A 27,782-nucleotide genomic window follows, 5' to 3' on the forward strand; every position below is an offset into this window, starting at 1 on the left:
GGTATATTATGCCAAATGACTAATTCGATTGAAATTTGTCCTCTTTTGGAGGTTGTCACAGTTTTCTCTACAGGAGTGGTTCTCAAACTTCCGTGTGAGCTTGTTGAAACAAACTTGCAGGTAATGCTGGGGCAGCCGAGCCGGGGACCACACTTGGAGAACCACTGCATAGGGTAGTAGTCACACTTCAGGTTTCTAGATTTCCTCCATTTAAATAAAATGAATATCTGCAAATCATTACCCTCAGACCACAAAGCCCTTCTATAAGCCTGGCCAATCTGCTTGGGTTTCACCCTTCCATCTGCCCATTTGTAGAAAGGGGCACTGGGGCGGGGCGGGGGGGGAAGTGCTTGTAACAAATGATTATATTGCTTACTTCTCGCAGACTCTTAACTGTACTTCATTCTGACCATAAAGAACTTCCAAGTCTCTTGTGTTAAATAAAAACTGATGTAAAGGAGAAGGGAGGAAATAATGGGAAATGCTTACCTACGTATCATATTTCTTTAAAGGTGGTCATTTTTATTGGAAGAGAAGAGAGATTGTGGTAAATAGATTCAGGGTAGATGTGGGAAGAGATGTGTTTTCCATCATGACCTTATTCTAAAACTCTCTGCCTTTCCATTGAGACTGAAGTCCACCACATTACTCTATTCCTAACTACCTCCAGTCAAGGAAAATAGCAAGGGGAATTTTATTCTCTCACTGAGCCCCATAATGCCTAGTCCTCCCTCATTTCCCAAAGGGGTGATCAATTTCAGTTCATCGTTTTTCCAAGGGTCACCATCTGCAAGTATATTTCATGCTGTCTAATGCTACAGAAATATTCTCCAAGGTTTAGAATCTCCTCCTCTATCCAACCCTTTTAGGAACAAATGTTACATGGAAATGCCATCCTTCTAATCTACTTCCAGCCAATGCACATGTATAGGAAAGCTTCATCATTGGAAAGCCTGCTGTGTGTGATGGGGAAAAAATAATAAGTTGCTCTACAATGAGGCACACAATATGGCACGCTGCCTGGCACACACACGGAGCTGGGCCAGCATGTATGGAATGGATTTGACTGGACACTTACTGGGTGGTCGGCATCCAGCTCAGAACCGTACATGAGAACTCTGTGAGAGCATCTGTCTAATTCAGAGATCTTCCGGGGGAACCAGGGCACATCCTCTAGTTCTGTTGAAAACAGAGTGTGGGTTCAAAAATATTAGCTCACAGATTGTATTTTCCTTTTTGCAACATTTGTCAGATTGCTAAATCACCCGACAAGGAAAGGCTGGCCTTGCCTTCTTCCTCCGTCCAAATGTTCTCCGGCGGATTCAGCGTCACAATTGTAGTTTGAAATTTCAGCAACTGAATGAGCTCGTTGAATTCGGTTTTGCCACACTCGCAGTCCACGAAGATTTCAACCTCTGAACTTCTTCGCCGGGATTTCCTGGACTCAATATGAACCATGTTGACATGTTTTTCCTATAGAAATATAAGCAACATCTCTAAATTACCTTCACAGCACAATAAAAAGGACTCCAAGGGCTCTTCTCGTTCAGCTCTTAAGAACAGGTGCCAACTGCCCACAACGGAGAAAAAGACAATCTTCTTGTTCTTTGGTTACTAAGACAGGGAAATGTTTCCAACCAGTTCCTCTATTCATAGGAGTAGAGACTGTATGCAGGTTTTCCTGTCTCTTTTTTTTTAAGAGGGTATATAAAAGCATATAAAAGACCTATAAGATGTATTATAATTATGAGTATCATCATTTCCCTGCACAGTCCACATCCCACTAGGGAAGTGCATAGTTACATGGGGGGAATATTAGCTTATCGCATCATCGTATCATCCCCAAATTTATATTTTTATTTTCATATGTTTCCAAAAAACATAGCTAAAACTCGACACCCTGATTTAATAGTGGTTTCCACTACAATAATGTTTAAAAATAACCTTTGAAAAAATAAGTAAATAGTACAAATAGCAGGCAAATGAGGCAAACATCGGGCAGGTGGTCTGCAAAGGACTGATAGCTGGGAGACACAAGCCAAAGAAAAGGAAGAAAAGCAGCCAAGAAAGTATCTCTACAGGCAAAAACAAGAGCAAAAAAACCCACAAAACAACAAACAACAATCAAAAAACACACCTCAGTGGGACCATTCATTAACTGTTCTGTTTCAACAACAGACTAGCTTCATGCAAGGATACATCATTGCAACCATCACCCCCCAATGGGTTTCAGGGGTAAAAGTCTCCTTACACTAAGGCGTTTGGTGGGGGGGGGGGAGGGGAGAGCCAGCAATTTAATATTTAAACATTAGGTTTAAACCTTCCCCTGAGTTAACTGAAGACCAAGTTCTCATCTCCACCCTAACCCACCCCTGAATAAGCCCATATCTCTCCATCACACTGGCTGATATCCTGTGATTATCAATTCACATTCCTAATACAATCCTGGATGGTCTTGGAATTTTCAGCAGAGGAGCCGGAGAAGTAGATTCCAGGGCCAGAGTAACATCAAATCCAACAGGCTCCTCCTCTGGATAGAGAGAAACCAGCCCTGTGACCAGGAAACTAGATGCTCCATTTCTGTTTTTATTAACCTTTACAGTCACACTGTATTTTCTAAATTGGCTGATAATAAAGGTAAGACTAATATTAAGGTCAAGCGTCTTCACACCCATTGTGTCACTTTGGGTTTTTAATGTCCATCGGTTGAAGCAGAGTAGATATTTTTAGACAAGGGAATGATGTCCAGATGGGTTAAGTGGTTTAGCTAAGACCCCATGACTAGCTGATGGCCAAGAGAAAGCTCTGGGCTGCTAACTCCTTCTCCCGGGATTCCAGCCTGCCTTGGAGCACCGAGCAGAGACAGCACTGGATGATATAATTATGTTTAAAATATTTCCCCGGATTTCCATTACCACTGTTTATGGTGCCTGATCCTTTCTTCCAGGTCAAGAGAGAACAGGGAAATATTTGCCAAATCAGGCTGCTAATTCCCCCTCCCTGGTCATCAAAGAGACCTCACAATAGGGGCCTCATCTCTGTACACTTTACAAGGCACTTTCACTCATATTACTGCATCACAACTACCTTGTTAGGTGGGAATTATGATCGCTATTTTACAAATGAAGAAATGGAAGCTAGGAAGCAACTAGTGATTAGCCAAGCCAGGAGAACACAGCTCTGACTCCTGTGACTGCAATTCCAATCATCTTCCCGCTGCACCAGCTGCCCCAGGCACCTCGCAGAGCGAGGCTCCCTATCTGACAGCTCAAATCAGCACCCAGAGCCTCCAAACAAAATGCATTTGTAAGGGACGACGCTTGCTGTAGGGTAAGGTAGCCATCAGGTTCGCCCTGGCCAGGGGGCAACAGTTTTTCTGGGGTACTTTAACCTCACCCTCAACCGGGCTCTTTCTTCAGGGTTCAAGCCACCAAACTGGACCTGGAAAAAAGGCTCCTGCATTTCTATAAAATAAAGAGAGAGAGCTAACCCTGCCTTCTATAGGAGGAGACTCATCTCCACAAAGACATGTCTAGTTCATGTAACAGTGAGGCTATGGGAGTACCAAATGCCTCTACTCATGCATCTCGGTAGATGTAATAAATGAGCTCCCAGACGTGTGCACAATTCAGATGTTAACAAATCAAATCAGGCTGCAGTCTCTTGATATCTAAAGATACCCCCCTTGGCTCCTTTTGACAAACAAAAGGGGTAAGGCTCCCAGTTTTTAATTACTGACTTTCTTATCTGGCGATAGTCTGTGGAATTACTAGCAGGTTCCCTTGGAATTAATAAAACACAGTTGACACAAATCTGCTTATTTCACCCCTTGGGCAGACAAACTTCCCTTATAAAGCTTCATGAAATATGCTTTCTTTGGAACTTTGAACACATTATCCAGAAATGGTCTCAGTAACGTTTCACGGCAGAGGACAGGTTTCTCATCCGGCACCCGGTCACTTGTAAGGTTTGGTAATGATGTTTACATTCACCTGGAAGAGGTTCAGCACTTTGACCAATCCGCCAACTTCGTTTTTCAGTGAGAATACAACAGCCGTCTTGCCACCTTCGGGACTGGTTTCACTTTTGCTGTTTCCCTTGCTGCCTTTTTTATCATCTTTTTTGCCAGAGTTAGCTTTATTTAGCTTCAAGAAGGTAGAAACACACACACAACAAACATTGGTTAGATCCCAGAGTTCTCGTAACTAGATTTTCAGTCAAATAGTCCATTCATATGCTAGAAGCCTCAGTAATCATATAAACTCAAAGAGAGGTTGCCACATCACTCATAACTCTCGATCATAAATACCAGTCTAATTTACTCTGGGACACTATTTTCCAGTGTTCTAAGGTAGCCAGTGGTTGAAATTAAAGGGTGGGGGGATCAGATTTGCTTCACTTTATTTAATAGCAACAAAAATCTGACCATCATAAAGTCTCATATATGACTACTTCCTGTTTTACTTTCTAGGTTTGCTTTACAGCATGAAATTTGGTCTGTTAGCCTAGTTGCGTAATATGGAAACTCTATTAATTATTGAACATATTGTTCACAACAATGACTTTGGCTTCAATTGAATCTTAAAAACAAAATATTCACTTCATCCTGAAATATGTCAGGACACTCCCTGAAATTGACAACCCTCCTTTCTGCAATTAGATCCACATTGTCGTGACTCTATCTGCAGAAGTTCAACACCAGGGAGCGTATTCAATGAAGGCCATCTGTGTCAGCAGAGGATTCCTGAAAAGTGGCTGTTAATATCCAGCCCCAAATAGAAGAAAAAAGAGAGGGAAGGAAGGGAGGAAGGGGAAAAAGGAGAAAGAGAAGGGAGGGATGGAGTGGGGAAGGAAGGAGTGGGGGGGGGGGGAAGAAAAAGAGAAAAAGAAAACTAGCTAAGGAGCTAGAGTAAAATCTGAGAAACTGAAAAGGATTAACACTTCAGTAGCCACTCAAGTTACTATAATACAGAACTAAGTGATGACTGTTAGTCTTATTGGTTAAAAACAAAAAGGGCAGATTTCGGAAACTTGGATCACACTGTCAGAAATACCAAATAAAAAAGCTGGAAACTGCCTGGGTGGCTCAGTGGGTTAAGCCGCTGCCTTCGGCTCGGGTCATGATCCCAGGGTCCTGGGATCGAGCCCCGCATTGGGCTCTCTGCTCGGCAGAGAGCCTGCTTCCTCCTCTCTCTCCGCCTGCCTCTCTGCCTGCTTGTGATCTCTGTCTGTCAAATAAATAAATAAAATCTTTAAAAAAAAAAAAAAAAGACAAAGTTCAGGTGTACTTTTTTTGTGTTCTTTATATGCAAATAAAGACTTGAGCAAACAGAGAAGCTTCTCCCTGGCTAATAGTAGCACAGTGCAATCAGACCCAGTCTATCACTTCCTCATGAAACTGAGAAAAAGACATGTGATATGGGACACAGTGAACAGGGACTCACCACTGTCTTCCTCTGATGCCCCCACTGGCTTTATTTTCACATGTGTCACATTTTCCTATTGTCTCACTCACTAGATTTTTGTATCATGGAAATGAATATTTTATTAGTTATGACTTGAAGAAGACAATGCAGACATTGGCACTACGTTTGGTCATTAAAAGCTCAAATGTCTCCGCACTCCCAGCATCTGCCTTCTTCCCACCACATAACACACAGCTCTTCTATATTTAAGTAGAATTTTTTATATGAAAGGGTCATCTATTAACTATAACTCTGAGTTCTTTGTTTTCCTTCTAGCAGTTCATTATGACTTCAAAATTCCTCAGTGTACTATCTCATCCAAATATGCATGATGTTTAGATATTTAAAAAATCTATTTACATTTTTGGACTCATTTCTGCAAATTGATTTAAACAGTTCTACAAAACTTGCCCTGATTACTCTTCAACATTTTGAGCAATAATAATACACCAGTACAATATAACCTTCCGGCACATGTTTGGAACTATGATATTAAAATAGAATTTTCTGTGATACAGACTGAATTGTAATTGGTTTGGTAAACTCTGTTACAGCAATGAAAGAGCATTATTTTTCTTGACTAGGAATCTGAATTTTTTTGTTGTTCACTGTCTTTTTCATTAAATCCCATCACTATTCGCTCAAATTTTTCGTAGGATCTAAAGTCCTACAAAATGTTCACTTTTTTCCTGTTAATATTTAAATTAAAAAACTGCCTTAAATACTAAAACAAGTCATGTATTGCTGTCATTACTCTGGTAATTAAAATGAAAAATGGAGTAGTGAGGAAGGCAGGAAAACTTTTTAAAGGAACCAGTCTTTCTTTTATCCCAATAATCAGCACCTATAGACAAGATAAAAACATTACCTCTGTGTTTAAAGAACAGGCTTTGTAACTGGGAAAGGGTATAAGAGACACAATCATCTTGCAGGAACCATAGAAATCTATTTAATTTCTTCTCCCTGTTCCTACTCATAATAAGTGGACTTTCAAAATCCTACACACTTTTTTTGGTTGTAGATGTAAGACAATGGTTCATACAACCTCTTGCTCTTAGTGTTTAGGAACTCCTTTTACTTTCTACTTACAAACTTTGAGGAAAGGCAGTTTAGAACAAAGTGAACAGGACACCCACTTTACTTTATGGAGAGAGAAGGAAGACTGAGGCAGACGGGAGGGAGGCAGGGTATACAGACAGATGCTAGAGAAACAAGTTGAGGTGTGCGTGTGCTTACTCTACATCAGGTGTCCACGGGGCAAGGATAAGACAGTCGCTACCTTAAAAGGCACTCCTCTATAGTGCCAGCTACTCAGTACTCACTGTTAAGCTGCCAAGGAGCTGATGCTCTTCGGGTACCGCTGAATCCAGTGAAAACCCTCTCCTTGCCCAGTATTTACTGGAAAACATCATCATTGCCGGCTGCATGGATCCCGGTGTAATTTTCTTTCTCTCCAGCAGGGGGTACTAACGGGGCAGCAGCCGCGCCCGCGGAGACGGAGAGAGGAAGGGAGGGGAGGAATAGCAACAGGCTCCAGGCTCTGTCCAAAATCCTGGTGCTGAAGAAAGAGCAATGGGAATCGTCCTCTCCCCAGGCTCCTTTATATAAATGACTGGGAACTGATGGAAAGCTGATTAGAAAGAAATTCATTTCTGGCTGCCGATGGCCACGATCAGATTACAGACCTAAAGCCTGGGGTTATCTGTGCTTCTGGTGCAGTCTGTTTCATAGGTCGAATAGACGCTTGGGCGTGGGTGGTGAGAACAATACATAATGGGGTGTTAAACGTAAAACAAAACATCTGTCCCCTGATATTAGCTCTCATCTCTCAGACCTGCTACTGGCAAGCTAATCTCAGCCTTTAGGTGACTATGAGTTCAAAGGTTCTGTGCCTTCTTCCCAAAAGGAGGAAAATTAGAAAGATCAGCGTTACTGAATCCTTAAGCCATTTTGTTTTGAGTTAATCAGTGTTTTCTGCTCTGATGTGTTACGATTGGATGTGTGTGACGGCTTTCATAAAAGGCACTGCTTCCCAATCCTGTGATGCCGCTATGTGGTGATGTTCAGGCAATTGTACTGTAAAGGAAATGTAAGGCTTTGATTTAGCCACTGTATAGATATAGTTGAGACACTAACCTTAGAATCCTCCTCACTACGTGGAAGGAAAAGGAAACTAAATGCCTATATATCAGTCATTCCTTTGATATTATTGATGGTTACTGAATTTTTCCTCTCCACTCGTAACTAGATCAAACCCGACAATTTGAAATGCATAGATTAAGTGAAGTACTTACTACTCAAAACTTTAGTAAGTGATAAAAATCACCATGTCACAGGAAAATTTTACCAATCTCCCAAAAGATGGACGACTCTTGACCAAATGTGCTTGTTTGACTACAAAACTAAACAAAACCTGGGGCTGGCACTGCTTTTCTGTACAGAAAATAAGATGAAATTTTTTCAAAACCAAAATGGATGACTTAATGTTAACTGGATGTTAATTGTTTCTGGAATCTTGAGGGGACATAATTATAATTTGACCTAATTTTGGAAATATTATTTGGCAAGAATTTCCTCTAAAAATCAGCTCTGATGAACAATAGGGAGGTGAAGGTTGTTTTTTTTGGGGGGGGTGTTTAAATATTTTATTTTTAAGAAATCTCTACATCCAACTTGGGGCTCAAACTTACATCCCCAAGATCGAGAGTCACTTGCTCTATGGGCTGAGCCAGGCAGGTGCCTCCAGAAAGGTGAAGTTTAAATACACCGATTGCGGTTTAGAATATAGGATTTTAAGATTGTCCAGTGCTGTACTAAACAATTTAGTAAGGGGCACCTGGGTGGCTCAGTGGGCTACGCTTCTACCTTTGGCTCAGGTCATGATCTCAGGGTCCTGGGATGGAGCCCCACATCAGGCTCTCTGCTCAGCAGGGAGCCTGCTTCCCCTTCTCTCTGGCTGCTGCTTTGCCTACTTGTGATCTCTCTCTCTGTGTGTGTCAAATAAATAAATAAATCGAAAAAAAAATAAAAATAAAACATTTAGCAAAACCATGCTACTTCTTTCTATTAAAAAATAAAATAAATACATACATTGCTTGAAGTAATGATAATAACAATAACTAATATTACTGAGTGCTTAGTATTTGCCAATCTCTAAGAAAATTTTTTAGGTAAAAACATGATTGATCATCACAATAACACTTGCAAGACAGTAACTATTATTTTTATTTTATATAAAGAGACACTGAGGCATGAAGAATTTAGGTAACTTGCCAAAGCGTTCATGCAATTAAAAAAGCAGGAGTTAAAACTCAGGCAGTCTGGCTCCAAACTCCATGTTCTCAACTATTACATTCTACAGCCTCTTAAGTATTCCAAACAAGGAAACATAAGTAGGCTAAAGGGACCACACACAGATAATTTCAGCTAGAATAGGGTTTGGGATGATGTGTAATTCAACAAAATTTGTTAAGTGGTCATTTTGTGTTAGGCATTGAAACTGAGTCCTGGCAATGTAAAGATGAATGAGATACAGTGTCTCCCTTCAAGGAAATCACACAAAAGCTGCAAGAAGCACACATGCAAATAAACAAGTGAAACAAAATATATCGACTTATCTACAGAAGACATTAGAAACACAAGACACAAAGTGCTCAAGGCTACCTTACAAGAGTCAGGAGAGGCTTCTAGGAGGCATTGCCTGAGCTGAATATTTAAAGTGAGCTTGTTCTGGGTATTTACTCTAGAGAAATGAGCTTATATTCAAACAAAAACCTGTACACACGTTCATAAGGTCAAATACTGGAAACAGACCAAATGTCCTTCAGTGGGTGAATGGATACACAAACTGGGATATTCACAACATGTGATATACTAAGCAGTAAAAAGAACCAACTATTAACATATACAACCTAAATGAATCTCAAAGGCATTATGCCAAGTGAAAGAAGCCAGGCTTAAAAGGTCATGTACACTTATCGGACACTCTCAAAAAGATAAAACGATAGTGATGGAGAACTAACTGATCAGTAGTTGCCAGGGTTTGTGGGTGGGGGAAGGTGTGACTTCAAAGGGATAGCAAGAGGGTGTTTGAGGGGCAGTATTTTATATCCTGATTATGGTGGTGGTTACACTGATTTATCCATGTCAAAATTCACAGAACTGTACAACAAATTGATTTTACCATACAGTTATTTAAAAATAAAAATTTAAGGGCCGCCTGGCTCAGTAGTTAAGTATCTGCCTTCTGGTTCATGTCATGGTCCCAGATCCCAGGGTCCTGGGATTGAGCCCCTGCTTCAGGTTCCCTCCCCAGTGGAGAGCCTACTTCTCCCTCTCCCCCCGCCCCACCACTCATGCTTTCTCTCTCTTACTGTCTCTCTCTCTCTCAAATAAAGAAATAAAATCTTTTTAAAATTAAATAAATAAAATAAAAGTTTAAAAGCTTCCAAAAAAGTGTTTGTGTTTGTTAACCAAAATGGAAAGGGAGACAGAAAGAAGGCTACTCTAGGTAGAATATAAGAAAATATACAGAGAACTGTTGTTCAACAATGCTGGCATATGGGTTTGGGGCAAGGGTGCCCGGTGAGAAAGAAGGCTGAGGAGGAAAGCAGGATGAAATCCTGCTAAACCTGAATGGCTTTGTACTTTATCACCTTCTGCTGTGGTGAAAGAGAACAATTGGAAGGGGTTCATGCAAGTCAATAATATAACCTCATTGTTATTTGGAAAAGCAGTAGCTTGGAGGAGGACTACGAGACTGAAGGCATACACCACTTAGGACCTGAAATATGTAGCCAGGAGATGATGACCAGGATTAAGGCAATGGCATTAAGGATGCCATGAAAAAAACAAGAGGTGTCAAGGGGTAAGATCCATAGGACATCTCTACTTGGATGTGGGAGCAGGAAAAAAGATGCCAGAACAACTTTGAAGTTTCTGAGTTGTGGAACTGGGTAAATGATAGATGCCATACATTAAACTAGACCACACATAAATACTAGCAATTTAGGAGGAAATTCCTAAAAGTTAGATTTTATACAGATTGCATGTGAATGGCCAAGTGAAGATGTCCAATGTCCATATATGTCCACTTAGATATATGGGTAGATATATGGTAGAAATGAGACCTAAGCTGGATATAGAAGTTAAGGTATTGCCAAATAATTGAATTTATGTGAGTATAGCCTCACTCATGGAGAGTAGGTTGTCTGAGAAGAAGAATCCTGACCAAATGTAAGAAACAATTTAAAATAAGTCCAAAAAAGGAAAATTTAAAAAAAAAATAAAATAGTTCAGAGAGGTAGGGGAAAAAAGTCAAAAGAAGATAAGTTTCCAGAAGACAAATATAAAATTTGAAAGACAGGATAAAGACTGATTATTTGGAAATTTAAATGCTAGGATTTCAAAAATTATATTTGAAGAGGAAGCATTTATTATTTTTGTATTGGGACTATAGCCTATGAAAGTGAAACGTTAGTGGGATTTAGTCTAGGCAAAACAACCAGTTAGAGGGAGGAAAAATGATAAAAGCTGGAACTAGATGGTGGCAGTTATGAGTAGAAAAAGGAATGTCAAAATGAGAATCAACAAGGAGTTAGAGGCTCACTGAATATGACTCCAGAAAAAGAAGGCAAAGTCATATATAAGCAAAAGATTAAACTATCAAGCTCCCAAGGCTGGAAATAGTGGCATTTCCATTATTTCCAAAGAAGAAATAAGTTTTGGGATAAAAGAGGAATTTTAGGGACAGGGAATTTGAGTTGACTGCAGTACTGTACTATCAAGTGACTTTATTTTTTTTATTGATGCATTTTTTTAAATTTTCAGCTATTGTGACGAGTGTTGTGTCATGTATTTCTTTACTGTATTTTTATTTTTTAAATTTAATTTGATTTTATTTATATTCAACCAATTAACATACAGTATTTTTTAGTTTCAGAGGTAGAGTTCAGTGATTCATCAGCTGTATACAACACCCAGTGCTCATGACATCACATGCCTTCCTCCTTAATGCCCATCACCCAGTTACCCCATGCCCCAACCCCATATCAAGTAACTTTACATAGCGTACAATTATAAATGTGGGACTGGAGTTTAGGAAATAGATCATAGCTGGAAATAGAAAGTTTAAAGTAAATCAGTGAACATTAGCTGACAAATTAAAAAAAATAAAGAGGAAAGAAAGACTGAAACCCTTGTACACGGTTGGGGAAACTGTAAACTGGTACAGCAGCCATGGAAAGCACTATGGCAGTTCCCCAAAAAAGGTGAAAACAGAATCACCATATGATCTAGCAGCCCCACTTCTGGATGCGTGTACACACACACACACACACACACACACGCACATACACACATATTTGCCAAATAATTGAAAGCAGGGTCTCAAAGAGATAGTTGTATACCCATGTTCATAGAAGCATGATTCACAATAGCCAAAAGCTGAAGCAATCCAAGGGTCCATTGATGGATGAGGGGATAAGCAAAATTTGGTATACACATACAATGGCATATTATTCAGCCATAAAAAAGGAAATTCTGACACATGCTACAACATGGATGAACTTTGAGGATATAATGCTAAGTGAAATAAGATAGTCACAAAGAGACAAATACTATATGATTCCACGTACATGAGTCATCTTGAATAGTCAGTCTCAAGTGGAATGTTGGTTACCAAGGGCTGAAGGGAAAAAACAATGAGGTATAGATGGACAATGGGATACAGAGTTTCAGTTTTACAAGATAGAAACTTCGGAAGATTGGTTGCACAGCAATGTGAATACGCTCAACACTACTGAACCATGCACTTAAAAATGGTAAAGACGAAGGTGGTAAATTTTATTTAAATTTTTACTTAAATTTTACAATTAAAAAAATTAAGAATAAATAAATTAAAACCAGGAGAACCCAGGAACTAAACCATTGAAGACACTCACAATTAAAGGTAGAAAGAAGCCATCAGGTGACAAGACAGTAAAAGGAAGCGACGCATGAAGGCTTAGGAAAGAGATAAGAAAGACTTGTGGTCAGTAGTTTCGAATCCAGCAGAGTAGAGGAAGGAAATGAGGATGAGAGGAGGACCATGAGATCTGGCTATGAAACTGTCGTTGCTGACCTTAAAGAGTGCAGTTTTAGCCAAAGAGGAACATAAAACCTAGATTATGGAGTTAGAAAGATGGGGTGCTGAAGGGTAGGCCCAGGTCTAGATCATCTATATACAATATCAAAAGACTCTTCCTGAGAATGTACTTAACCACTTCTGACCCTTCCAGAAATCCAACTAGAGTGGTAGTATAAGATTTCCTTTACTTTTTTAAGGCACAAAAGAAGAGCATAAAATCAAGAAACAATATCAACAGAAATTCAAAGCTAAAAGGAGATGAAGAGTGATCAGACTTTGCAGACAGGAGAAAGCCAAACCTTAAGCTATCAAAGACTAAGAAGCAACTCAGTTTATATTGTAGAATCCCCAAAAGGTTCAAACACCTCTAGAAGTGGGAGTAAATGGAGGAGACCGACAAAGAGTGGTTGGAAGTCTGTTCATGAAGCAGTTAATTTCAAAACTTAGTAAAGTTATAGTCATCAAATCAAGATGGTATAGGGACAGCAAGAGGGACTTAAGTCCTGTAAAGCTACTGGTCTGAGGCAAGAGTTAAAAGTTTCCATTCAGGGCGCCTGGGTAGTTCAGTGGGTTAAAGCCTCTGCCTTTGGCTCAGGTCATGATCCCAGGGTCCTAGGATCAAGCTCTGCCTTGGGCTCTCTGCTCAGCAGGAAGCCTGCTTCCCCACCACCAGCCCACCCCCCACCTGCCTCTCTGCCTACTTGTGATCTCTGTCTGTCAAATAAATAAATAAAATCTTTGGGGAAAAAAAAGTTTCCATTCGCTTGGAGACAAATACCTCCTTCTAGGAAAGAGAACAAATGAGAGATAACAGCTGTTAGGAAGTAATAGTTGTCAGATCAAAATTAGAAGTAACAATTTAAAGCCTGCTTGCAAAGTATTTCTATTTTCCAGGAGCCCTAAAGAACATTGACAATGAAGAAAAGCATCCTGTGACTGTCGTGGGTCCACTAAAAAGTAAGGACCACAAGATAATGACCATGGGACTGAAGGGCACTTCCCCACTCCCAGCCTCTCACCCTTTGGAAAACTGCCTTTATAAGCCTAGCTCACTACCCCTTTGGGGAGTGAAATTCCTCTTCTTGTTGGCTCCTTTGTATGCAAGCTCTCTCTAATAAACCCTGCCTGCTTTCTTTCTCTTGAGTTCGGTGTTCATTTATGTGACATAGAGACTCAAGAACCCGGTGCTGGGGATCTGGTAACAAAATCAGTGTGGTACTGCAAAAGGATAGACATATAAATAAACAGAATCAAATTTAGAGTCCAGAAATAAACCCTTATGTTTATGGTCAACTGCTTTTCAACTGAAGTGCCAAGACAATTCAATGGGGGAAAGAACAATCTTTTTAACAAACGATTCTGTGAAAACTTTGGATATCCACAGAAAAAGCAGTAAGTTGATTCCTACCTTACATCATACACAAAAGTTAACTCAAAATGGATCACAGGTCTAAACATAAGAGCTGAAACTATAAAACTCTTAGAAGAAAATGCTGGATTATAACTTAATAACCTTGTGTTAGGCAATTGTTTCTCAAATATGATACCAAAAGCATAAGCAACCAAAGAAAAAATAGATAAGATTTCGTAAATGAAAAACATTTTCTTTAAGATTTTATTTATTTATGTATTTATTGGAGAGAGAAAGAGAGAGAGCATACACAAGAGTGGGCAAGGAGCAGAGGGAAGGGAGAGGGAGGGAGAAAGAATCGCAAGGAGACTCCATACCCAGCAGAGAGCCTCATACGGGGCTCAATCTTACCACCCTGAAATCACGACCTTAGCAGAAACCAAGAGTCCAATCCTCAACCAGCTGAGCCACCCAGGCGTTCCCAAAATTTCTATTCTTCAAAGAACACCATCAATAAAATTAAAAGACTAAAAAAAAAAAAATTAAAAGACAACCCACAGTTTGGAAGAAAATATTTGCAAATCAAGTATCTCATAGGAGACAGTATCCCAAATCTATAAGAAATTCCTACAAATCAACAATGAAAAAACAAACCAATTTTTAAATGGGCAGAGGATCTGAATAGACATATCTCCAAAGAATATATGGCCAATATGCACATGAAAAAAAGTTTAATATCATTAACCATTAGAGAAATGCAAATCAAAAAGCTTAATGAGACATGGTTTTGTAAACCACTAGGATGGCTAAAATAGAAAACACGCAAGTGTTAGAAATGGAAAAACTGGAGCCCTCATACATTGTTGGTGGGATTGAAAAACGATACAGCCATTTTGAAAAAGTTTGGTAGTTTCTCAAAATGTTAAAACATAGTTACTGTATGACCCAGCAGTTTTATTCCTAGGTATATGTGCAGTGGTGTAGTCACTTTGGAAAAATGTTTGATAGCTTCTCCAAACATTAAACCTAAAGTTACCATATGACTCAACAATCCCACTCTTAGGTATACACCTAGAAAAATGAAAATATATGTCCCCACAAAAACCCGTACATGATTGTTCATAGCAACATTATCCATAATAGCCAAGAGTGGGAACAACTCAAATATCAACTGACAAAAAGATAAAACAAAACATGGTATGTCCATAAATGGCAACACAAAAGAATGAAGTACTGATATGTGTAACAACGCAAATGAATTTTGAAAATGTTATACTCAGTGAAAAAAGCCAGTCACAAAAGACCACATATTTTATGGTTCCATTTACATGCAATATCTACAAGAGGCCAAAAGAGAGGGGAAAAAGAGACAAAGAGACACATAGAAAGTAGATTAGTGGTTGCTAAGGGCTGGAAGGAAGTTTTTTTTTGGGGGGTGGCGAGGAATGACTACTAAGGGGTTTCTTTTCAAGGTAATGAAATATTCTAAAATTACATGCTGGTGATGGCTGCACAACTTTGTGAATATATGAGAAAACACTGGACTGTATACTTTAAGAGGGTGATTTTTATAGCCTATGAATTATATGTTAATAAAGCTTTTTCTTAAAGGCACTTAAAACCCTATTATTTTCCTCCCCTATTCTATGGGGCCAATCCACTTCCCTTCCCGCCCTCAGTAAATGAAGGGAGCTTATTCTCCAGGGTAAAATAGAGGCCTCTGAACTGACAGGCACCAGACAGAGTTGAGAATAGGGGTATCATCCTGAAAGGAGAGAGATGAAATGAACATATGCGCTGGACACAGAGACTCACAAACCTCAGGAGGCTGACCAGCAGGCATTTATTTACCCTCCAGTCAGGCAAAGGAAAAAACCTAGAGAATCTCAACAAAACGGAGCCATCAGATCACCCTACAGTGAAGCCCACAGTTGACAAACATTAAGTTAAAAAAAAAAAAGAAAAAAAAAAGGAATTAGGTCCCAAAGGAATATGAAAGTTGGGGTTAAATTGTCTGAGCTAATTGCTTTAACCTAATCAATATTATGATATCAACTATATAAGAAGGTGCAAAGATAAAGAAGTTTGCATGTTTATAGTAGGGGCTGGGGAGGGGGGAAGACAGGATAAATCCACATCTTCCAAGATGGGGAGTCAGTGGATAATGCTTAAAACTGAGAATTAAAGTAGGAGCAACACAACCATATTACGGCATCAAGAGATACAGAAGTGAATACCAAAAGAATCGGCTGAAAGCTGAAAATCTTGCCACTGGGGAAGAGGAATTGGAGTAAAGGAAAAAGTTTCTCATAACAACACATCTTGTGAAAACCATGTGCATGTGTGACATTGATTAAAAAATTAAAAAACTCTAAGAATAAATGTTACTGCATTAAAAAATAAATAAGTTATGCTGCATCAAAATAGGACATTGGTTTTGGATAAACCTGAGTTTAAATCTTAGCTTGGCCACTTACCTAGCCATACTTGAAGACATGTTACTTCGTTTCTCAGCTTCCATTTCTGTCATATAGGGTGATTAATATTTACATTTTATAGGACTGTTATGTCGATTAAATTGGATGTGTTTACAGTGCTTACCACAGTGTTTGATAGATATTAGATGCTCAAAATGTCAGTTATTTCTTCCCTATCCCTCATTGGTTCTGAAACAAGAGTGATATAAACTTGGGCACTGGTTTGGAATCTTTGGAAGAAATTTTAGAGATGTGGACACCTATGTTTTCATGGGGCAGCTGTCCTTATAGTCATGGTAAGAAGGCAGCCAACAGTCATAAGATGGTTTGGACCAAGCAGTTAAAAGAGCCCACATGTCAGAAAGTGGAAAATGAAGTGGGAACATATAAAATGAGATAATCTCAGATAAGAAGACCTCCAAATACAAGATCTTACCAAGTGAAGAGGGACATGTAATCATGAATGGTCATGGAAGTAAACAGTTGAGAGATGAGACAAGATCTACAAAACTAAGTGAGTTTTATGTTAAGGATATCAGTGAGTCTTGAACATAGGTATTTGTCCTCATTGAAGACAGTTGTAAAAACAGGAGAAATAATATAAGCCATCCTTTAATCACCTGAAAATAGAAGTGGGTCCTGAGATGCTTTTGACTCTCAGGATAAAGATATGGAAAAGGTGATATAGACTAAGGCAACCAAGGACTATACCTAGTTCACAATTGGAGGACAGACTACTCTATCAACTTCTCCCATTACACACACATACTTCAATTTTATAGGCAAAAGATGAGAGAGAACCTGAGGACTTCCTACTTCTCCCTCACCATTCACCTCCATCACTCTGGCCAAATGAAAAGCCATCCAGGAATACAATGGCATCAAGAGAAAAAGAAGCTTTAGACACACAAAGAAATGTGTTGGGGGAAATGATAAAAAGAAATAAACTGAAAGTAAGGAAGAGCTCTCCTAGCCACTCCCCAGGGTGAATGAAGAAAGCAGGTATGAAGTTATTAAAGAACAAAAATGGAATGTCAGATGGGTGTTTGGGTGGCTCAGTTAAGCATCTGCCTTCAGCTCAGGTCATGATCCTGGGATCCTGGAATTGAGCCCCAGGTCCGGCTCCTTGCTCAGAGGGGAGTCTGCTTCTCCCTCTCTCTCTGCCCCTAACCCTGCTTGTGCTCTCTCTCTCTCTCAAATAAACAAATAAAATCTTAAAAAGAAAAGAAAGGATAAGAAAAGAAATGGAATGGGAAAGCATGGAGATAACTGAAAGAGAATCAATAGTGACTATGTCAAAATTGGAAACCAACAAAAGTCTGATTTCTTTCCCTTAAATAACTTGTTGTTTGGGTTTTAAGCCATCATTCCAGTGTATCAAGTTTATGTCACATGATGTATGCCTTTTGTGCTTCAATTCATGTTGAACAAAGCAAAAGAAAAGGCTGAACTTTATAGCACAAAACCAACCTAATAATCAGTTTGGTTGGATTTTTTTCCCATTGACTTTGACTCCTAGATCTTACAGGGTGAACTTCAGGTTCTGTGGTAGGAATTGTTCCTTGTCAGTACCATCCATTCCTAGTTCCTCCAACTGAACCATATGAATACCATGCCAGTATAAATTTATACCGTAACTAAAGTAGTTCCTTGGTTTAGTAGTAATTTATCAATAAAAGGAAATGAGATAAGTCTTAGGAAGCCCAACCAGGCCCATACACACCACCATTTTCTTTTCAAGGTATTCACAAACAAACATTATATACATAGCCTGAAGCAGCCATCTATCTGGTACTTTAAATATCTATAGAAGGATTAAAAAAAAAAAAAAAAGCCAGCAGTCTGAAAAAATAGTCATAGGTTCAACTGAAATCTTACAAAACCTCATTCTACCCTTTGAGTCTTCATAAAATTGATATCATGATAGTCAACATGAGTGATGCTCTTGTGCTCACATGAAGAAAATTTCCAAATACCCCACAAGTGGCCTCCACCACTTCAACTCATATTACACCAGATGAAGGGATTGATAACACAATGGAAATGTGTTTATTCCTATTGGGTACCCCTGAATACCACAGAAACTATCTTTTCGAGGGGAGAAAAATATATACAAAGATAAAGTTCTATTTAAACTTTGCAAGGAGGTTGTCTAAACCCACCAAATATCTAAACAATATAATCTGAAATTAAATCACAAAAGACAATTTGCTATCAGTCTGACTGAACTGACCTAATGCTGAAAAATAACCTAAAACAGCAGCCCACCACCTTAGGCATCAATTTGTTCCCTGATAAAATGTTCACTGTTAAATAGACACTGTAATTTCCCATACTACTAAAAATGCTTACGGCAGACAGGCCTTGTGATTGTTTTTAATTTTTATGATTGCTGTATTTGCTACATTGAGGGTTAACTTGAGAGTTCTCAGACTTCATTAATAAGCAAAATATGAGAAATATCATACACTGGTGTTCTTACTACATTTTTGTAACAACTTTCACAAAGGGAGATTGATAAGATGAACACATTTATGCACAATTTGAACAAGAGGACAGAACTGAAGCACAGAGGAGATAGTGCTTTATTTTGGAGTCAGTGAGGCAGGGACTCAGATGAAACCAGAACACATAGTTCAAGATTTAAACTCAACGTAACCTCAGTCAGTGGGAAACACACCACATGGTGCCCCAAGGCTATTCCTGTAGGAAGGTATGTTTTGGGGAAAAAAAAATAAATCACAGACCTTTAAGATTAAAAAAGGCAACCTGTGGCAATCTCTATTTGGTTGTCATCAGTTAACAATGATAACATTTATCAATGCTTAATCATGCCACATTAAATAATATACCATATTAATATACCATATTAAACACCATATTAAACATTGTGTAAATGTTGTTTTCCATTTACTCCTCACTACTGGGGTATTATCATCACCTACAGATGAGAAACAGAGGGTTCAGAGAGAATAGTTATGGTCACAAAACTAGGAAGCATCTGAGCCGGGTCTCAAATCCATGACCACCAGACTTCAAAACCTGTGCTCTTATCCAGGTAGCTTAATTTTTTGGTTGCCCATTCCTAAGGACAGTGGACATTCTCTAGTATGAACAATTCAATCACTTTGACTGAATCTTTTTTCTGACGTCTGACTCCAAGAGCTTATAGGATAAATCCTATGTCTGCAGCATGAACCTTATGAAGCAGGAGGTGACGAAAGCATCCACAACCTACTCTAAGCCACCTTGAGCTCCTTGAAGAAAAAAATGCCTCAACCAAGCTATACTATTTGTCCAGAAGTACCACCTATTGATTCATACTTTGTCTTTACATAGGTATGTAACTCTAAATTATGACTAAGGAACTTTGAATTGGTGATAAATAACAAGAAAAATAGGGTATGCTGGGGAGAAGCAAGATGGCAGAGAAGTAGGAGACCTAAATTTCATCAGGTCTCAGGCATTCATCTAGATAGTTATCAAACCATTCTGAACACCTACAAACTCAACAAGAGATCAAAGAAAAGAATAGCAGCAATTCTAGGAACAGAAAAGTGACCACTTCCTGGAAGGCAGGATGTACAGAGAAATGAATCCAAGGTGACAAAGGGGAAGATAGACTGTGGGGGGAGGGGCCAGCTCCCAGCAAGCAGTAGAGTAGCAGAGGACAAAATCGGAACTTTAGAAGTCTGCTCCACTGAGGGAGGTAGCTCCAGAAGCTAAGTGGGGGTGGAGCCCTCCCAGGGACAGCGTGGTCTCAGGTCCCTTGCATCACAGAAAGACTGGGGGTGCCTGAGTGTGGCAGAGCACCCAGGTATTGGAGTGGGGAAACAGTTACAGAGATAGCTGAGGAGTGGACTTTCAGCTTGGGGTTACCTTAAACCATGATCCAAGGCATAGTCGGACCACTGTTCTTCGAGCAGGGACCCCACAAGTGGCAGATCTGGGGAGACTCACCTTCTTCCCCCAGAGGAAGGTGGCACAGGAGCTCACAGCAGGAATCTGCTGGGTTTGGAGACTCCAAACAGCACCAGAGATAGAAACGTTCCATCACAGGCCAGGTGAACGTGGAGTGCGGCCAGAGACCAGGGACACGGGAGTGATTGAGTGCTTTTCTCCTCTGGGCTGGAGATAGGGAGGCCACCATTTTCATTCCATTCTCCAAAGCTGTATGGAAAGCATTCAGGGAACAAAAGCTCCAAGAGCAAACCTAAACAGATTTCTTAGCCTGGCCCCTGGCAAGGGTGGTGCAGTTCCGCCTCAGGCAAAGACATTTGAGAATCACTGCAACAGGCCCCTCTCTCAGAAGATCAACAAGAACATCCAGCCAAGACCAAGTTCAGCGTTCAATGAGAACTGCAAAACTTAAGAGCCATGGGAATACTGCACATAGAAATCATGGCTTTTTGCCCATGATTCTTTAGTCTTTCAAAGTAAATTTTTTAAATTTTATTTTTTTCTTATTCTTTAGTTTTTCCTCTTTCCTATTTTAACTTTTTTGAACTATTTTATCTTATCCATACCTTTTAAAAAATCTTTTTTCAAATTTTCATTGTTATAGTCATATTCTATCCTTTCATTGTATTTAACTTTATAATTTCTATACATAAAAGTTTTTCTTTCTTTAAAATTTTGGGATACAGTTTCTTCTAACAGACCAAAATATATCCTAAATATAGATTGTGGCTTTGTTCTAGTCTCCAGCCTGATCACATTCTCTCCTTTTTTCCCCCCTTCTTTCAACGAACTTATCAATTCATTTTTCAAAATCTTTTTTAATTTTTGGGGTGCCTGGATAGCTTAGTGGGTTAAGCCTCTGCCTTCAGCTTAGATCATGGTCTCAGGGTCCTGGTATCAAGCCCCACATCAGGCTCTCTGCTCAGCAAGGAGCCTGCTTCCCCCACCCCCTCTGCATGCCTCTCTGCCTACTTGTGATCTCTCTTTCTCCGTCAAATAAATAAAATCTTTTTTAAAAATCTTTTTAAATTTTCATCTTTACAGTCATATTCCATCCCTACATCATGTTTGCCCATATTTTTGTATATATATAAGTTTTTCTTTCTTTAAAATTTTGGGAGGCAGTGGTGCCTGGGTGGCTCAGTTGTTAAGCATCTGCTAGCAGCTTAGGTGATGATCCCAGGGTCCTGGGATCAAGCCCCACATTGGGCCCCCTGCTCAGTGGGCAGCCTGCCTCTCCCTCTCCCACTCCCATTCCCCATTTGTGTTCCCTCTCTCACTGTATCTCTGTCAAATAACTAAAATAACTAAAAAATGCTAGTAATGAGGTGCATTCAAAACTGAAGGCTCTTATTGCTGGGATAAATGAGGCAGAAGAGAGAGTTAGTGATATAGAAGACCGAATGATGGAGAATGAAGAAGCTGAGAAAAAGAGAGATAAACAATGACTGGACCATGAGGGGAGAATTTGAAAGATAAGTGATACCATAAGACGAAACAATATTAGAATAATTGGGTTCCCAGGAGAAGAAAAAGGGGGGCAGAAGGTATATTGGAATAAATTATAGCAGAGAACTTCCCTAATTTGGGGAAGGGAACAAGTATCAAAATCCAGAAGGCATAGAGAACTCCCCTCAAAATCAATAAAAATAGATCCACACCCCCATCATCTAATAGTAAAACTTAAAATTTTCAGTGACAAAGAGAAAATCCTGAAAGCAGCCCGGGACAAGAGGTCTGTAATATACAATGGCAGAAATATTAGATTGGCAGTAGACCTATCCACAGAGACCTGGCAGGGACTGGCTTGATATATTCATAGCACTAAATGAGAAAAACATGCAGCCAAGAATACTATATCCAGCTAGGCTGTCAGTGAAAATAGAAGGAAAAATAAAAAGCTTCCAGTACAAACAAAAATTAAAAGAATTTGCAAACACCAAACCAGCCCTATAGGAAATATTGAAAGGGGTCCTCTAAGCAAAGAGAGAGCCTAAAAGTAACAGACAGAAAGGAACAGAGACAATATACAGTATCAGTCACCTTACAGGCAATACAATGGCACTAAATTCATATCTTTCGATAGTTACCCTGAATGTAAATGGGCTAAATGCCCCAATCAAAAGACACAGGGTATTAGAATGGATAAAAACCAAGACCCATCGATATGCTGTCTATAAGAAACTCATTTCAGACCCAAAGACACCTCCAAACTTAAAGTGAGGGAGTGGAAAACAATTTACCATGCTAATGGACAGAAAAAGATGAGGTGGCAAAGCTTATATCAGATAAATTAGATTTTAAGCCAAAGACTATAATAAGAGAGGAGAGAAAAAAAAAGAGAGAGAGAGAGAGAGAGAGGAGGAAGGACACTATATCATACTTAAAGGGTCTGTCCAACAAGATCTAACAATTTTAAATATCTATGCCTCTAACATGGGAACAGCCAACCATATAAACCAATTAATAACAAAATTAAAAAAAACACATAAACAGTAATACAATAATAGTAGGGGACTTTAACACCCCCCTCACAGAAATGGACACATCATCCAAGTAAAAAATCAACAAGGAAATAAAGGCCTTAAATGACACACTGGACCAGATGGATGTCACAGATATATTCAGAACATTCCATCCCAAAGCAACAGAATACACCTTCTTCTCTAGTGCACATGGAACATTCTCCAGAATAGATCACATCCTGGGTCACAAATCAGGTCTCAACCAGTACCAAAAGTTTGGGATCATTCCCTGCATATTGTCAGACCACAATGCTCTGAAGCTAGAACTCAATCACAAGAGGAAATTTGGAAAGAACCCAAATACATGGACTAAAGAGCATCCTACTAAAGAATGAATGGGTCAACCAGGAAATTGAAGAATTGAAAAAATTCATGGAAACAAATGATAATGAAAACACAACTGTTCAAAATCTATGAGATACAGCAAAGGCAGTCAAAATACATAGCGATACAAGCCTTTCTCTAGAAACAAGAAAGGTCTCAAACACACAATCTAACCCTACACCTAAAGGAGCTGGAGAAAGAACAGCAAAGAAAGCCTAAGCCCAGCAGGAGAAAAGAAATCATAAAGATCAGAGCAGAAATCAATGAAATAGAAACAAAAAAACCCAGTAGAACAAATCAACGAAACTAGGAGCTGGTTCTTCAAAAGAATAAGATTGATAAATCCCTGGCCAGACTTATCAAAAAGAAAAGAGAAAGGACCCAAATAAATAAAATCATGAATGAGAGAGGAGAGATCACAACCAACACCAAAGAAATACAAACAATTGTAAGAACATATTATGAGCAACAATATGCCAGCAAATTTAACAATCTGGAAGAAATGGATGCATCCCTAGAGACGTATAAACTACCAAAACTGAACCAGGAAGACATAGAAAACCTGAACAGACCCATAACCAGTAAGGAGATTTGAACAGTCTTCAAAAATCTCCAAACAAACAAAAGCCCAGGGCCAGATGGCTTCCCAGGGGAATTCTACCAAACATTTAAAGAATTAATACGTGTTCTTCTGAAACTGTTCTAAAAAATAGAAATGGAAGGAAAACTTCCAAACTCATTTTATGAGGCCAGCATCACCTTGATCCCAAAAAACAGACAAAGATGCCATCAAAAAAGAGAACTACAGACCAGTATCTTTGATGAACACAGATGCGAAAATTCTCACCAAAATACTAGCCAATAGGATCCAACAGCACATTAAAAGGATTATTCACCATGGCCAAGTGGGATTTATTCCAGGGCTGCAAGCCTGGTTCAACATCCACAAGTCAATCAATGTGATAAGATACATTAATAAAAGAAAGGACAAGAACCATATGATACTCTCAATAGATGCTGAAAAAGCATCTGACAAAGTACAGCATCCTTTCTTCATCAAAACTCTTCAAAGCGTAGGGATAGAGGGTACATACCTCAATATCATCAAAGCCATCTATGAAAAATCCACAGCAAATATCATTCTCAATGGAGAAAAACTGACAGCTTTTCCACTAAGGTCAGGAACACAGCAGGAATGTCCATTATCACCATTTATATTCAACATAGTACTAGAAGTCCTAGCCTCAGCAATCAGACAACAAAAAGAAATAAAAGGCATCCAAATCGGCAAAGAAGAAGTTAAACTACCACTCTTTGCAGATGATATGATACTTTATGTGGAAAAACCCCAAAGATTCCACTCCAAATCTCCTAGAACTTGTACAGGAATTCAGTAAAGTGTCAGGATATAAAATCAATGCACAGAAATCAGTTGCATTTCTTTACACCAACAACAGGACAGAAGAAAGGGAAATCAAGGAGTCAATCCCATTTACAATTGCACCCAAAACCATAAGATACCTAGGAATAAACCTAACCAAAGAGGCAAAGAACCTGTACTCAGAAAACTATAAAGCACTTACAGAAGAAATTGAGGAAGACACAAATAAATGGAAAAATGTTCCATGCTCATGGATTAGAAGAACAAATACTGTGAAAGAAGTGTCTATGCTACCGAAAGCAATCTACACATTTAATGCAATCCCTATCAAAATACCATCAATTTTTTTCAAAGAAATGGAACAAATAATTCTAAAATTTATATGGAACCAGAAAAGACCTTGAATGGCCAGAGGAATGTTGAAAAAGAAAGCCAAAGTTGGTGGCATCACAATTCCAGACTTCAAGCTCTATTACAAGGCTGTCATCCTCAAGACAGTATGGTCCTGGCACAAAAACAGACATATAGATCAATGGAACAGGACAAGAGAGCCCAGAAACAGACCCTCAACTCTGTGGTCAACTAATCTTTGACAAAGCAGGAAAGAATGTCCAGTGGAAAAACGTCTCTTCAACAAATGGTGTTGGGAAAATTCGACAGCCACATGCAGAAGAATGAAACTGGACCATTTCCTTACACCACATACAAAATTCGACTCAAAATGGATGAAAGACCTCAATGTGAGACAGGAATCCATTAAAATCCTTGAGGAGAACACAGGCAGCAACCTCTTCGACCTCAGTCAGCCACAGCAACTTCTTCCTAGGAACATCACCAAAGGCAAGGAAAACAAGGGCAAAAATGAACTATTGGGACTTTTAACAAGATCGAAAGTTTTGCACAGCAAAGGAAACAGCCAACAAAACCAAAAGACAACTGACAGAATGGGAGAAGATATTTGCAAACAACATATCAGATAAAGGGCTAGTATCCAAAATCTATGAAGAACTCATCAAACTCAACACCCAAAGAACAAATAATCCAATCAAGAAATGGGCAGAGGACATGAACAGACATTTCGGCAAAGAAGACATCCAGATGGCCAACAGACACATGAAAAAGTGCTCCACATCACTTGGCATCAGGGAAATACAAATCAAAACCACAATGAGATACCACCTCACACCAGTCAGAATGGCTAAAATTAACAAGTCAGGAAACGACAGATGCTGGCGAGGATGCAGAGAAAGGGGAACCCTCCTACACTGTTGGTGGGAATGCAAGCTGGTGCAGCTACTCTGGAAAACAGCATGAAGGTTCCTTGAAAAGTTGAAAATAGAGCTACCCTATAACCAGCAATCGCACTACTGGGTATTTACCCTAAAGATACAAACGTTGTGATCCAAAGGGGCACATGCACCTGAATGTTTATAGCAGTAATGTCCACAATAGCCAAACAATGGAAGAACCTAGATGTCCATCAACAGATGAATGGATAAAGAAGATGTTGTATATATATACAATGGAATACTATGCAGCAATCAAAAGAAATGAAATCCTGCCATTTGCAATGATGTGGATGGAACTACAGGGTATTGGGCTTAGCAAAATAAGCCAATCAGAGAAAGACAATTATCATATGCTCTCCCTGATATGAGGAGTTTGAGAGGCAAAGTGGGGAGTTTGGGGAGTAGGGAAGGAAAAAATGAAACAAGATGGGATCGGGAGGGAGATAAACCACAAGAGACTCTTAATCTCACAAAACAAACTGAGGGTTGCCAGGGGGAGGGAGGTAGGGAGAGGGTGGTTGGGTTATGGACACTGGGGAGAGTATGTGGTATGGTGAGTGCTGTGAAATGTGTAAGCCTGATGTTTCACAGACCTGTACCTCTGGGGCTAATAATACATTATACGTTAATTTAAAAATTTAAAATTTAAAAAAAAAGACATGGCATATATATTCAATAGAATATTACTCAACCATAAAAATAAAATCATAAAAAGAAATCTTACTTTTGCTTACTTTTGCATGGATGGAGCTACAGTATAATGCTAAGCAAAATAAGTCAGAGAAAGACAAATACCTTATGATCTCACTCATATGTGGAATTTAAGAAACAAAATGGAATACTACTCAGCCATCAAAAAATGAAATCTTGGGGCACCTGGGTGGCTCAGTCGTTGAGTGTCTGCCTTCTGCTCAGGTCATGATCCTGGGGTCCTGGGATCGAGTCCCACCTTGGGTTCCTCGATCAGCAGGAAGCCTGCTTCTTCCGCTCCTGCTTCCCCTGCTAATGTTCCCACCCTCGCTGTCTCTCTCGCTGTCAAATACATAAATAAAATCTTTAAAAAAAAAAAATCTTGCTATTTGCTACAATGTGGGTGGAACTAGAGGGTATTATGCTGAGCAGAATTAAGTTAGAGAAAATTATGATATGATTGCACTCATATGTGGAACTTGAACAAAATTTTTTAAAAACAGAGGATCATAGGGGAAGAGAGGAAAAAATAAAACAAGATGAAGTCAGGGAGACAAACCACAAGAGACTCTTAATCTTAGGAAACAAACTGAGGGTTGCTGGAGGGGAAGGGTGAGGGCATGGGGTGGCTGGGTGATGGACATTAAGAAGGGCACATGATGTAATGAGCACTGGGTATTATAGAAGACTGATGAATCACTGACCTCCACCTCTGAAACAAATAATACATTATATGTTTATTAATTGAATTTAAATTTAAAACATGAAAATAAAAAAAGAGCAAAAGTTAAAAGACAATCCAAGAAACAGACTCATAACTACAGAGAACAGATGGTTACCAGAGGGGAGGTGGTGGGGAGATGGGGGAAATAAGTGATGGGATTAGAGAGTATTCTCATCATGATGAAATAAAGCAATTTAAAAATTAAATAAAATAGGGGCACCTGGGTGGCTCAGTTGGTTGGGCAACTGCCTTCACCTCAGGTCATGATCCCAGAGTCCTGGGATCAAGTCCTGCATCAGGCTTCCTGCTCCTTGGGAAGCCTGCTTCTCCCTCTCCCTTTGCCTGCTATTCCTGCTTATGTTCTTTCTCTCTGTGTCAAATAAATGAAAATCTTTGAGAAAAAAGGGAAAAAATTAAATAGACTTAAAAAAAATTCTCCTTTTCCGTAAGTTCTTTGAAAAGAGAAAGAA

At 39.3% G+C, this 27,782-nt stretch overlaps 1 protein-coding gene across 2 annotated transcripts in view; it reads right to left on the reverse strand.

The window, feature by feature from the left end:
* LOC111142174 (tryptophan hydroxylase 2) overlaps positions 1-6,892 on the reverse strand; it is a 94,548-nt gene extending 87,656 nt beyond the window's left edge. Inside the window, exons 1-4 of one of the 2 annotated variants that reach the window (XM_022495179.1) lie at positions 6,789-6,892; positions 3,993-4,164; positions 1,290-1,473; positions 1,079-1,179 (exon numbers count right to left, since the gene is read on the reverse strand). In XM_022495179.1, coding sequence (XP_022350887.1) covers positions 1,079-1,179; positions 1,290-1,473; positions 3,993-4,164; positions 6,789-6,892 — 561 coding nt within the window. Of the gene's footprint in view, positions 1-1,078; positions 1,180-1,289; positions 1,474-3,992; positions 4,165-6,787 lie in introns of both variants that reach the window. The other variant, XM_022495178.1, reaches the window with a different exon arrangement.
* Positions 6,893-27,782: the final 20,890 nt, after the last annotated feature.

Source organism: Enhydra lutris, unplaced genomic scaffold (assembly GCF_002288905.1).
Source record: "Enhydra lutris kenyoni isolate GAN:26980312 unplaced genomic scaffold, ASM228890v2 scaffoldscaffold7, whole genome shotgun sequence".
Classification (NCBI taxonomy): Eukaryota; Metazoa; Chordata; class Mammalia; order Carnivora; family Mustelidae; genus Enhydra; species Enhydra lutris.